The sequence below is a fragment of the Ixodes scapularis genome, unplaced genomic scaffold (genome assembly GCF_016920785.2).
Source record: "Ixodes scapularis isolate PalLabHiFi unplaced genomic scaffold, ASM1692078v2 PGA_scaffold0__279_contigs__length_252992795, whole genome shotgun sequence".
NCBI classification, from domain to species: domain Eukaryota; kingdom Metazoa; phylum Arthropoda; class Arachnida; order Ixodida; family Ixodidae; genus Ixodes; species Ixodes scapularis.
Genome location: NW_024609835.1, coordinates 43378654 through 43392515, shown reverse-complemented (window position 1 = coordinate 43392515; position 13862 = coordinate 43378654). Strand labels below are relative to the sequence as shown.

The 13862-nt window shown below is 40.6% G+C and overlaps 1 protein-coding gene across 8 annotated transcripts in view; it reads right to left on the bottom strand.

Annotated features, from left to right (window-relative positions):
* The window catches only part of LOC8032975 (AMP deaminase 2), a 75975-nt gene that overhangs the window by 12264 nt on the left and 49849 nt on the right, over positions 1 to 13862 (bottom strand). For 2 of the 8 annotated variants that reach the window (XM_042286648.1, XM_029966897.4), the window contains exons 4-11: positions 13041 to 13221; positions 9379 to 9417; positions 8632 to 8851; positions 7755 to 7884; positions 6127 to 6258; positions 5099 to 5143; positions 2071 to 2133; positions 1830 to 1961 (exon numbers count right to left, since the gene is read on the bottom strand). In XM_042286648.1, the coding sequence (XP_042142582.1) occupies positions 1830 to 1961; positions 2071 to 2133; positions 5099 to 5143; positions 6127 to 6258; positions 7755 to 7884; positions 8632 to 8851; positions 9379 to 9417; positions 13041 to 13221 (942 nt within the window). The remainder of the gene's footprint in view (positions 1 to 1829; positions 1962 to 2070; positions 2134 to 5098; positions 5144 to 6126; positions 6259 to 7754; positions 7885 to 8631; positions 8852 to 9378; positions 9418 to 13040; positions 13222 to 13862) is intronic. The other 6 variants (XM_042286660.1, XM_040205255.2, XM_042286667.1 and 3 more) reach the window with 3 other exon arrangements.

Here is a 13862-nt window from a genome sequence, read left to right as displayed (position 1 = left end):
ATATTGTAGACGTCGTCGTCTCGAAACTGCATGCTCGAAATGCGGAAGGTAAATGAGGAAGCTGAAGTGGAGACGTGCCGAGAGAGTAGAGTCTGCGAGTGCGTGCAAGGAGACGCCAGGCGATGGGGCATGCGACGTCGCTAACCCACCAAACATGGTGGTCCACGCGAATGGAGTGGATCTGAGGGTCCAGCATATAAATCGTTTCAGCCACAAAACAACCATGCCAGTTACAAAGCAAATTTAGCAAACATATATTAACGCACAACGGGTCCTAGCAGTATAAATATTTTATTTTGTTTTTCGCGTGTCCTAAGCCCTTCAGAAAGCATGGGAGAAAGAGAATTTCCGAGTTCTCTTTCCTCTATAGTCACTGGCAATGTGAAAAAGGGCATGAAGGGGCCTGAGTTGCCCCACCCCCAGCACCAGCTTTTCTACCTTCGACCACACTTCGGCATCTCGAGTACATTGAACGGTGAGTAAGATGACAATCTGCTACTCAGCACAGCAGGGGAGCACAGCACTGCTGTGCTTTAGTGATGAAAAACTATCGATAAATTGACTATCGATGGTTTTTCCAAAACCATCGTTAGCGTCGCAGTGCTATCGATAGTTTTCGATAGTCAACCATCGATAGTACTTTCAATAGTTTTTCGATAGTCGAATATTGATAGTACTATTGATAGGTTTGTACCACTAGAGTGAACACAGTTGCCGCACTGCCGCTCGCCTCCCTTCCTCCTCTCTTCGCCCAAACTCCCGTCTTCATCATCACTGAAAGCTGAACCAAAGTTTGGATGGTAAGTGCTTGGGCTAGTTGGTGTCCCACTAAAAACATAAAGCGAGAAAAAAAAAAAAAAGAGGGCGCAACACAAATTACTGGTGTCATAAAACTATCGATAGTAAACAGTCGACAGTACTGTTGATAGGTTTACGATAGTCGACTATCGATAGTTTTCCGATAGTCGATTCACGATAATTTTCTGATAGTCGACTACCGATAGTACCACCCATAGCTTTTCGATAACCGAGTATCGTTAGAATTATCGATAGTTTTTCAATAGCCGGCTATCGATAGTACTTTCAATAGTTTTTCGATAGTACAATCGATAGTTTAGAGTGCAGCTCTTAGGCACCCGTTTGCGGTTTGAGCGGCGTCGCTGTCGGCGTAACCGTGAGGTCAAGTGACTCCCCCCAAGGTCAAGTGACCCCCCCCCCCCAAGGTCACGTGACCCCTCCCCCAGGGTCATGTGACCCCACAGGTCTCCAAGATCACGTGACCCCCCCCCCCCCCCCCCCTTGACCCTGGTTTCTAGTACCCTTCCCTCCTCCTCAAGAGCTGCGCTCTAATTCGGCGTTACAGGGAGTTGTAAACGGCTTTCATTTTTTCGATAGTCGACTATCGATAGTACTATCGATAGTTTTTCTATAGTCAACTATCGATAGTACTATCAATAGTTTTTTTATTACCAATACCTAGTCAGATTTCGGGCAACTATCGATACTACCAATAGTACTATCAATAGTTTTGCACCACTACTGTGCTCCCCTGCAAGACAGAGATGCCCAGAGGGATAACTGACCAAAAACATGCTCAGCAATCAGATCATGAAGAGGAGAGCATTATGAGAGTATGAATTGCCCAACAAGAGTGATTAAATTTTCACTAACAGCATATTATAAAAAAAAAAAAAAGTATGAACAGTGCAAAATTAGTTTTACCAAACAATCGAGTTTCTAAAATAAATATGCTTTGAAGCAAAGCTATTTGTGCCATACACAGAAAGATGATAATGCAAGATTATGAGGTGTCAGCAAAACTCACAAACCTTCAGTATCTCTGCGAAGTACTCTCCATTAATGTAGTTGTCAGTCTTGAGGAAAATTTCCCTCAGTCTGCTTTCTCCTACTGGATTATACTTGGTATTGAACTTGTCAAATCTGTGGAACGTGTTCCGGTCCTTTGCAAAAATAAGAACGGAAGTTTAGTATGCAGAATCTTTTCATTAGTTTTCTGAAGAGTAATAATATTTTAATTAAACATGCAAAGAAAGTGAACCTTATACATACAGCATGGACGTCCAACATGTCAACACTCAAATCGTACGCTGTTACATTCAAGGCGCTAAAAACCTGAAAGAGAAGCACACACGCTAGGTTACTCTCCATGAAATGCAACCATAAATTACAATTGTTATGTTTCATGCATTTTCATGCAGATACATAAAGATTATAATGTAGTATTGTCATCTCCTGAGGTCAGATAGACCAGTGACAAATGCATATCTGGAAAGAGTATCTCTGTGCTTGGAATGACCTGAAAGAATCGGCGGCCTGACATAGTGCGCACAAATTTCTCAGAAGCATCCCTCGGTAATGCAACATACTTATACTACTAATTTAAAAAAAGAAAAAAAGGTTCTTATTTAATGATATCTACAACTGCAATTATGTTAATAGTCAATGATGCTGCAATATGTCTGTTGCTTACTTCTGATGCAGTCATGTTTAATTAATATAAACACCCTGCTACATATAAAAAGAAATTATTTTGGTAACCTATTCCTCTTCATACAATTCTGCCTGTAATTATAAAAAAGGAACCTGCAGTCTGGACTATGGACAGGTAGTATGGGAACAAACTGGGTAAAGATGTGCCTCTTTGCCTCATCACTCCTGTCTCCAACCACACTCAGAGCTTCACCACCGTCTGTTATTGGTTGCCCCAACCAAGAAAGAGGTAAGGCCTGGGCACCTGACAACGGTTCGATTTTTCAGGGCTTTCAAGCCAAATGGGTCACTTGCCCTTGTCTTCCTATGTGCAGGACACTTCCCTTCCTACGAGCATAAAAGTGAAGACATGGCACTTCCCTTGCCACTCAGAAAAAAGTAAGGCTATGCCAGACATGAAGTGGCAAGAGACCGTGATATGAAGGCTTTTATGGCCACACTCATTTATTTGAGATCTTGTCCTCGATTCTTTATTATGGACGACACATAAAGAACAATTTTTCTGAGAAACTGACGAGTCCATATTAACGACACATGATTGTAATCGAATACAAAGATTCTTATGTTCATCAGAGTTCTGTTTAGATTTGAACAACATAAAGGCACACATAAAACATAAAAACAAAGCACAGTATTATATGAAGCAGACACTCCTGTTATTAATTGCTTGGGAAGACCAGAATGAGGTTAATATATGTTGTCATGATATTAATCATACCAGCTGATGTGCTCCTGTCAGAGAGGAAAGCAGGTTAATACTAGTATGAGTTCTTAGTTTTACACATGGCAAGGGCTAAAAATTTCAGAATCGCCTGAACATTCTTTTGAAATTTGCTGCCCGCTTTAACAAGTTGCTTGTTCCTGCCATATCTTTGTACATGAAAATCTTTCCAGATATGCTGAAGATGCAAAGTTTACGAGTGTCATATTACAGTCAAATCTCGTTAATTCAAACTTGAGGGGGACCGAAAATTTGTTTGAATAAAGCAAAGTTTGAATTACCGGGAGTTTTCTCCCATAGAGCTGCATAGGATGGGACCTGCGTGTTAGTTTGAATTATCAGCAAGTTTGAATTAAGAGAGTTTGAATTAAAAAGATTAGATTGTACAAATTTTTTATCATGCTGTGAGATGACAAAAATAAAAAGCGAAAATTGTTAAAAAACTTTATGAGACATATTAAGCAAGTTCTATCAACAAACAACAAGTAGCCTTCACCCATTGATGCCCTCATCAAAATATAACTTTATTCACTTAGTACTCCTTAAAATGTCGCTGAAGGAAATTTCAAACTTTTTTTAAGGGGCATGGTTTTTTAAGGCAAAAGCCTTATACGTCTCATTGTTCAGCCGACCTTCAAAGTCCATGAGCGAAAACACGTCGGCGACATGAAAGGCACCAAAACATGTATGTGACTACTCAGGCAAATTAGAGGCAAGAAATTAAGAAGGACAACAAAGCAAAATAAAAAAAATCAAAGTGAATTAAGAGGCATTAAAGAGAAGTAAGAGGACTACGAGGAATTGTGTGCATGAAATCTGGAAATAACATATGAAACAAATAAAGAAAATGTGAAAGAGAGAATACGAAAAAGAGAATGTTAAACAAAGTAAATCATATGTCTGTCCTTAATGCATCGGCGCTTGGGCTTTTGCCTTCAAGCCAACTTAGGGATAAAACAAGAGACCCTGTGAATGTTTTTTACTGCAAAGAGGTTCAAAGAAACCTTTTAGAATTTTTTTTAATGTAAGAGAAGTGCTTTGGTTAATCTTCCTAAACTGGATACAAAACCTTTGTATATATTTTGTTTCTGCCTAACATCAGTCAGCTATACACGTTTGCAAGTCCGGTCTCAGGGCGCCGCCATCTTCCTCAGTGGGGTGCGCTCTCGGCAGCGGCCATAATCCGATTACGACGCCTTAGCAAGGCTTCTTAATCGGATTATGACTGGTCCAAGCGCACCCCAGACAGGCAAGATGGCAGCGCCCTGTGGCCGGACTTGCAAACGTGTATAGAAGCAGAATGGTCACTAAGCTCTTCAGTAGCAAAAGGCACAAGTCAGCCCATTTGTTCAACCAAAGCACACCTTAAAACTTCTAAGGCTTTCCTGTGCATTCGCCAGAACTCTGCCCATAATTTGGCCTTAATGTCAAAGCCGTCTGCATTCATGGTCACTCGTACGCCCGTGACTGTCACAGTCGCAGACGACAGTGGCAGTCATTGTCACAGTCGTCTACATTCATGGGTGTGCAGCGACAGGTACTCAATTAGGTGGGGTTGTTTAATTGATGTCTTATGCTAAGCCCCTTTCAGACACACAACTTCCTCCATCACCCCTGGGTCAATGTAATTAGCAAATAATAACTTTCATAAATATGAACTGAAAACTCCCTTCAGTGACTCTCCAAGTTTCATCATGAAAGAACCTTATACCGTAAATACCATCTCTGAACTGAAAACAATAATTTCTGCAGGGTTTGTACAATGTGCTACTTGTTGCTTGCTGGTGGTTAGTGATTTCTTGCTGTTCATATTAAAAAGGAACAGATAATTCACTTGCATCGCCAATGCAGCAGTGTTATACACACCTTTCCATCAAATTCCTGATCAAATCCCCGGCTGAAACAGCCATACTAAGGAAGATAGAAGAGTAATGCAGGATGTAATTAAAGACCAGGACCACCATAAGCAGTGGGTGTATGCATTCATTTCATGCAATAAATCGGAACAAAAGCATCCAATGGCTAAAATCAACAAAGGAAAGGAAATCTATAAGAGAGCACTACATTTATGGTTACCAACAGGTCAAGACATCCACACAGAAGCACACAACTCTAAACTAGGATGCAATTAGTGCGTGGCTAAGTGCACATCTTGACGTGGAAGCAACCACAGTGGCTTCACATAACTTTTATACAAGTTGCATGACAAGTCTCTAAAATGCCATAAGCCATGCATTATATGTCATGCCATTTCAAAAAAGGTGCTGCAAGTGTGCAAGCTGCAAAAGCATACTTGTGCATAACTGATGACACAGAAAAAGCACATTACTTACGCCAGTTTAAAAGTAATTTGTACAGTAAAAACATGGCCATAATTTCTCTGCAAATTGCGTTCAACCACTGCATACACCCAATGTATTACCACAGCAACAATGTTGACAAGCTTCTTCTCATGGACACATAAAGCTTGAATGGAAAGGTGTGACCCACAGACTGCAGTAGAAATATGATACTCCCAATCTTCCCTACTTTATTGCAAAACAAATAGGTGAAGGAACAGATGATACATAGAGAGTATGAAGTAGTTGACAATATCTTATTCTGAAGTACAGCAACATTTTGTAAGCAATCCATAACTCCATAAGGAGGCATGCCACCAATGATATTTCTGAACAAAAGAAAAAGATGCTGTAACTAATCCTGGCAAGAACGTTGTAAGCAAGCACATGCACAGTAGCACAAGCCATTTAATAAATCCAGCAAGATTGTTTAACAAATCCAGCAATATTACTCATGGTCGCTGAAAGGACTACATTTTACTATTACACTTGAACTGCAGAGCGTGAATGTGTCCTTTCTACTTGGTGCAAAGAAACAAAAGCAAATGTGCCTACCTCTTGCAGAGTCAAAAACCTGTCACCAACTTTGCAGACATGATCATCGGCATGCAGTTTCATCATTTTCTTGATGAATCTGAGCAGGTGCTTCTGGTTCATACATGATGCAGCGTGGACGTGTGTATCAACCTAGGAACCAGAGGGGTAATGATGGATAAATGACAAGCATGCTCTGTCATGGCTTAGGGGAAAAAAATACAGTATAGTTAGCACATTCTTTAGTAGTAAAATTTTCTTATAAATTACAAAATCATAAAATAGTTGATGGCAATTCATAATAACTGACTTAAAAAGCAATACTGTTGGGTTACGGTGTTTTAAAGCATGGTTTCTAGGCTTGGTTTCCAGGGAACACCCTGAAGGGTCCACCAAGCTCCCAAACTTCCTTGATCATCTCTGCCTCTAAATGAAGTATTCCTTCAGATTAGTCTGCATTATTATTAGAAGCTTTAAGCCATCCATTGATGGTTCACTGATAAACATTGATGCCTAACAATGTGCAAAATACTACCTAGTATGTACATCATTGTTTACAAGGATTTGTAAGCTTCTGCACTGCTTCAATGCATCAATGCCAAAATAGGAAGGTGCTCCTCAGGATAAGGCGAGGCATTCCTCAAGATTTAAAGTTCAAGAACCCCTACTTCACGCGAACAACAAAGATGGAAACACAATGAACTTACACATCATAAAAATGTCTGAGTCTGGTTTATGTGTACTATAAAGACAACTAGGGTAAGAAACCTCTCAAGCCAGCTTGCTTGAAATGAAATTGCACAGTCTCATATAAAAGCATTGCCAGGGCTGGAGTGCATGAGGGTATAAGATGCACTCTTTACACATTACTCCGCTTGAATGTTGGCAGCACATTCCTTCAAACTGCCTTAAATAGGGCGCAACTTATTTTGTTTCAACCAAGCCGACCATGGAAGCCCGAGTAGAAGCCGACATTCTGCGAAAGGACTTAGTCCAAGTCCTCTAACAAAGTGCCAGCTGCCACTCTGAGGTTTCTAGAAGGTTCCTCTGACAGTTCTGCCTAAAAGGTTAGACTATCTTTCGAATTTGTAAAGATAACTATAACTTTGGAGGACTCAAGAAACCAACATTCTTCATTTTTTTTTGTTATGCATAGTACAATTTCATGAGCTAATTGGTGCCCAGTTAAGAAAATGTTAGGTCACGGAGCACATGGCTTAGGGAAGGTAAGCCAATGGCATTAAATACTGAAGGTCTTCCCGCAAAAAAAATTCAGAATGTACCCGATGGCAACACAGAAACCTAGCACAACTTTCGGTAGAACAGCATGTGCATTTATCCCTAGAAATCCCCAGAACAAGTTAAAAAGTGATTTTAAATGATTCAATAGGAATGCAATTTTTATAAAGATGTCAAATACTCACAAGAATTGCAAACAGCAAATTGAATTGATCTGCTAAAACTAAAGAATAAAGTTTGTAGTCACAGTCGTGTGGCCACAAGTATAATGAAAAAACTCTGACTGTCTCCAATTTTAAGTTACTATGAGATTAGTAGAGACCATGCATCAACAGCATGTGCCTGAATTGCGCATAGAAACCAATGTGTCCTGATGGAATATATGCAGAAGACAGCCAAAAGACACAAACCTTTCTGATGTTGTAGAAGTCCCTGTGAGGAACAGCTTTCTGGGCTGCCAGTTCCCTGAGTTCATTCAGTAGCACATGCAGCTGGAACTTCGACGACAAGTAGCTCAGCCGTCGATAGCAGAACGACTTCCTGCACGAGCCGAACAGTCTTAGACCTTGAACCTGAATGTCCATAAACCTCACATGCTATTATCATAAGCAAGGCAATTATCTTGCTGGTCAAGCTGGAGACTATGAACTAGCACAGCAGTGTAGAACCAAAAATTTTACTGAGCAAAAAAAACCAGTCCAGCTTGTTCACTAAGCTAAGGTACCACTACAGGAAGTACTTGGTTTGAATGGTTTAACAAAAATCATTTATAGATTATGAGAAGAAACGGAAGTTAAAAATCATCCCTTAGAGCTAACAGCAATACTGAGCGAAGAAATGGGAAATGCAACAATTGAGACTACTATTGCGTGACAAAATGTTTCGCAAAGCTTAAATCTTACCCAAGTAATCTAACATTTCGAGACATAAAAGAAAGGTGGATTTCGAGGGAAAGAATGATACTGCTAATACAACACTTAAAATGAGAGCTTGAAGATTTTGTTTCACAAGCCTCTTTGACTAAGGTCTCAGGTGGAATGTGTGAAAAATTATGTTCAAGCTATGCAACAATTTTGTACTAGCAGAAATTAAGAACAAGAGGAACTATAAAAAAGAAACAATTCAAGGTCAAAGACCTGGAAGTGTCTAGACACCAATATTTTTTCATAAAATTTGGTAATCCAAAGTGAGGTTCATCGGGTGAAGGCCAAGATCATCCTCGATACTGTACGACAACAAAGCAATTATGAAAGATCACATAAGATTGCTACATCAAAACAAACTTACAGTGGTCCATCGGCAATCATAGCGCACATGAGGTTGAGGTCATTCACAAACTGAGTGAGGTTTATGTAAGGGAAGTCCAGGGGCTTCTCTGCATCTACATCCTCTTGATTTTTGTAGACGTGTACAACCCCATTGTGCATCTTAAGGTGGTAATTTAGATTGCTTAGAATTTCACAATTCCAGGGTTCAGTCACAATAGGTACAGAGTAGAATGGATGATCTGGGAAAAACAAGAAAAGAAGTGAGGCAATGAAGAACACTTCCTGTGCGTTCAGAAGTAAATCTGCCGAGTACAACCAATATACTTTAGCAATATATAAGAACTAATTGATTAATATGTAAAACCACCATATTCACATTAACTTTGTTTCAAGTAAGAAGATCAGTGTTTAGGAATAAACAAATAAATTCTTAATTTAAATTGAGAACTCCCCCCAAAAATCCCCAGCAGACCATTCAAATTAGTAGATGTTAGAGCGCAAATATGCTTAACTCATGCTTTTTAGGAAATAATGCTTAATTTCTCAGTAAGCAATTAGTTCCAGATGCAGAGAGTTAGAGGGTTAACACACTAAAAAGCCGATAGTATTGTTGAGTTAGACATCTATAAAATTCTCTATTTCTCTATCTTTGGGTGTCCAACAATCCCAACAGGGAGAAAAAAAAATGCACCTTTGTGCAATGAACATGGGGGAAAGGGTAAAAGCAAAATACCAGGCTTATTGCATGCTAAGGCCAACGGTATACCTTTAGTTTTAAGTCGTTTGGCTGATGGCAGCTTTATACCTTGGAAAAGCAAATCACCAGGTCACACAAAAGCACAAAAAGCAAAAAGCACAAAAAGCTGAAGGTACTGCACATTTTGTAAGGGTTCAAGCAATGTGCAGTTCCTTCTCCACCATTCCGATCCAAAGAAATCCAAAAAGTATGAATAAAAACTTACAAAATTTTTAACTTTTCCCCAGAATTGGGGAAAGCTAGTAACAATGACTGGTATAGATGCAGCACCATTTAAAACATGCAGCAAGAGCTTGAGCTTGCATGGCGAGTAAACTACAACACACGCTAAACTTTATGATGAAACAAAAATTAAATTTTACTTTTGGATGGCATTAGCTGAAACAGTCAAGCTTAAATTGAGAGCCCAAACCAGTCATTAGTGGCCATACTTCTTTGTTGCAATAATGACAATATCTCAATACCATGCCCACCCTCCAGTGATAGATATTTTTTAACAAAGTGGACTGAGCAACGTGAAAGGTATGGAACAACTATGAAAACAACTAAGTTTATGAGTCAGTTCTTTGTAGAAACTAAACATCTGCTTCACAGCTGCTTGAGAATTGAACCTAGCCTGCAAATAAATTCTGAGAAGTACAAGAACAATAAAAAAAGAAGGCTCGGCATGAACTGAGGACACTTAGGTGCACTAGTAAGGAGGTCTGTCTCTTCCTTTTAGGGCACTATGACTAGGATCTTCCTGCTCCTAGAATGTTGAGATGCCACAAACTATGAATCTATGCACCCAGCCTTCCCCATAATATCTTATCAGAAACATGCTCCTCCCCTCCTGCTCCTAATAAAGCCCAGAGGAAGAGCAGCAAAGTGATTATAAATACAGCATTTAAATGATGTCTAACTACCATCAATTATGAGCATGGCTGGAAGAATCACTGCTCATCACTGGGCTAAGTAAGGATTTATGTTCTCCACTTTTAAACAAACCAAGCAGATCTGTAAGTTTGAAAACCTTCCTAAATTTACCCTAGGTTTCTTTCCCCTGGAGCATGTGTGGAGCTTGCCCCTTTTGCTAGGTACGCGGCCGCAACTCATGTTGGACGGGCAATGTGCCACTGTTTCTTGGAAAAATTATATTTCTGTCCGACGCAAAAGATGGGTGGTATTTCACATTTGGCACTGGGTTGGTGTAGTATGATAGCTGAAACTTTTAACATTTAAGAGGAACAATCACAACTTCAAAACTGCTGACCAGCGATTTCAACTAATATTGTCCAGGCATGGATGCACAGCAGTAAATACATGGAATGGACCTGCAGAATGTGTGGGCGTGAGAATTTGCTGACAGAGGAAATAGAGATTTCCTATAAAAATTGTGTACCAAGCACAAACAGTCCTTTTGTGCTTGTGTCAGCTGTGCCCCTATGTGACTCACGACATCAATGTATGAAACTTGACATGGCAGATATTCTGCTGGCCTGTTTCAAGTCTTTGAGCACTGTACACTTGGCATCAAACCTGTCTAGAGCGTGGGAGCGGTGCGCCTTAGACTGCGCATGCGACATCTGCCGGCAGACGCTGGGCCTGAGGTAGCCCACCTCTGAGCGTGCGCCGCCAATGTGCAGCGTTGGGCAGATGCCAATGTTTGTTCTGACCCCACTGCAGACACCGCCAACTGCCAGAGGAGCCCTTTCGAAATTCACGGGCCGAGTATTCAAAGTTCAGAACCACTGCACAATTGCAACTGACATGGTAGAACGATACGCGATAACGAACGTCAGAGGGCGGCCAACGATAGGAGAAGTCAATCAAACAGCGTCGGAAGTGCAACATCACTGCGCTCCTTTTTTCTGGCAGTGGCCCTTTAATCCAACCATGAAGTGTGCCGTAACGTTTTAGCCTGCCAACGTGCAGGGATTTGACAGCTGCCAAGAGCATTCCAAAAGGGGTCTATCAAGGCGCTCGGCCTGGCGGCCCACACGCCGCCAGCTCCGCATTATTGTGCGTTCCTCTAAAAGGAATTCAGCCGCTGAACTCTCATGTTTGCTTCCCTACACACGTGAAAACGCTCATGGTGTGCTCGGGAAGCTATCCATTTTCTTGCTTGTATATAATGCTTGCTCATCGCTAGCAATTTAAGTGCTAATTATTTCTGCACTTTCAACAAATGTCTTTCATAATGAGAACACAACTGCGGCTTGTGATTCCATGATGCTAAACGTGGGTCGGACACTAAATTTATTCCATTCCTGCCGCTTGTGCAAGCAGCACCAAGCTCATAATGATGCTACCAATTGAAATATTTGATATCCGAATAAATCTTCCAATATATAGCATGTCACAAGACGCTTGGGTTTTCCTGCAACTATTTTAATTTTATTATCTTTGATTTAGAGCAAGAACTAAAAAAAATATGGAGAGAAAATAATTTAAAGTGTTCATGCTGATGCATGGGATGTAGCATGTGGACTCAATAGCGGATAGGACCACCTTGAGTCGCTTTTGGGTTACGATCCTCGACAAGAGCAAGCATGCGAGTTTAGTGGCGAAATTACTCTCAGATGAACACGCGATAATCCGGAGCCGGCGGCGCGTGGGCCACCACACCGAGTGCCTTAATTTCGCAACCTGGAGGCTCCGAGAGCTCCTCTGGCGGCTGGCGAAGCCTGCAAAAGGGTCAGCACAAAGGCTGGAATCTTCCCAGTGCTGCACAATGGTGGTGCATGCTCAGAGGTGCACTATCTCGGGCCCAGCGTCCACTGGCAGATGTCACACGTGCGGTCAGGAGCGCATCGCTCCCACGCTCTAGACAGGTTTGATGCCGAGTGTACATATTGCTCATGACCTTAACTGTCATTGGCTGTCAATTATCTATGAATGTAACAAAGCTCCAATACAACATTCATATACTAAAGCAATTCCCTTTTTAGTACCCCCTCCCCCCTCCCTCCCTTTTCTTATACACTACAGCAAAACCTGTTGGATAGCTCCAACTTTTGACAGCTCTAAAATAAAAACAGATGAGAGAATCAGATCACTGCCTCGGTCATATATCCTAGGAATATACTGTGAAACCCTCAATTTTCGCGAATTGAAAAATTAGAGAAATTTAAAAGCCTGTGAAAATTTCAGTTTTTAAGAGTCCCAATTTAGGTGTCAGGGATTCGCGAAATTTAGTGGCCGCGATTAGTCCTCTTTGACCGACTCGTGAAAAATAGGGGCCACAAAAATAAATTCTTTTACAGTAAAGTGAGCGTGTCAAAGCAAGTGGTGTACAACTGGATGAGCTGGGTTTTTAGCACAGTTATCTATACATGTTAAAAAAAAAAAAATCTATATCACATAAAAGCCCCTAAATAACTTATTCACAACAATAAATTAGAAAAAATTGCCACGCTCAAATGTATTGCCTAATGCCTGTCGTACACTGCTACTTGCATGGTTGATGAACAGACTTTTAAAGTGTCTTGGCTAACCTAAAAAGTAAACAAGCCTACTCCTGCACATTTACGCATAACTTCACTAACCTAAGACTGATCTGTCAATTACACAGATTCTCTCAACTAATTATAGTTGCTACAGTTAACACCTTCAACTAAATAATAATAGGACCATGTATGTCTGAGAGCGCTAAGACAACTGCTCAGACAGATTAAGTGAATCAACCTTACCAGCAGAATCCAGCATTTCCTCAGGGGATTCAGGATCCGCATGCCCTTTTCCCTTGAACGGTGCCAGAAACCTTTTTGTTACTCTGGGGAAGGACTGCTGGGACATTTCCATGTATTTTTCCCTTAGCCTTAGGGCCGAGAGAAGGAGTTTTGATGCCTGGTGTAAGTCCTCCAGGGGAACCTAATCGTAATTGTCCACAATTAGAAGGAAACATTTATTACCTACAAAAAGAAAAAAATAATAATAATAATAATAATAATTTTATTTCCATGTTTAATGGTGGAGCAAAGAGTAAATACTCAATGGAGGCTTGACTAGCCCTTAGCACTATGCATTAACTTAGCAGCAAAAAAAAAAATGTTACACGGTAACAATATTAAATATCTGCATTGTTATTTTAAACAAGAAATCGGAAAAACACAGGAAGCATAAACCTTATCTAACAGACATACATAACATCACTTGAGCATCCGAGACCCAAAAGTTGCAGTTGAAAATCATGCGAGCATGATTAAATAAATAGTTTATATGAAAGATTTAAAAAATGCTTGGGGCATATATCTGCCTGAAAAACTTTGGGTTAACCGTGCGGCACTCGCTTGGCTCGACCCTTTCCTCAATGTTAGGCAGGAGGTATGTTCGGGGCCTACCATTACCCGAAATGATACCGACCTTAAAAAAATTAATTTATCTTAATCCTACAGATTATGTAGGGACACAAAATGTGCATCATGTTCTGAGCAGCACTGCACATTTATTTAAGGGATTGTCCGATGGAAACTGGAAGTTCTTAAGATGGTTGGTTATTTGGTGGGAGCTTA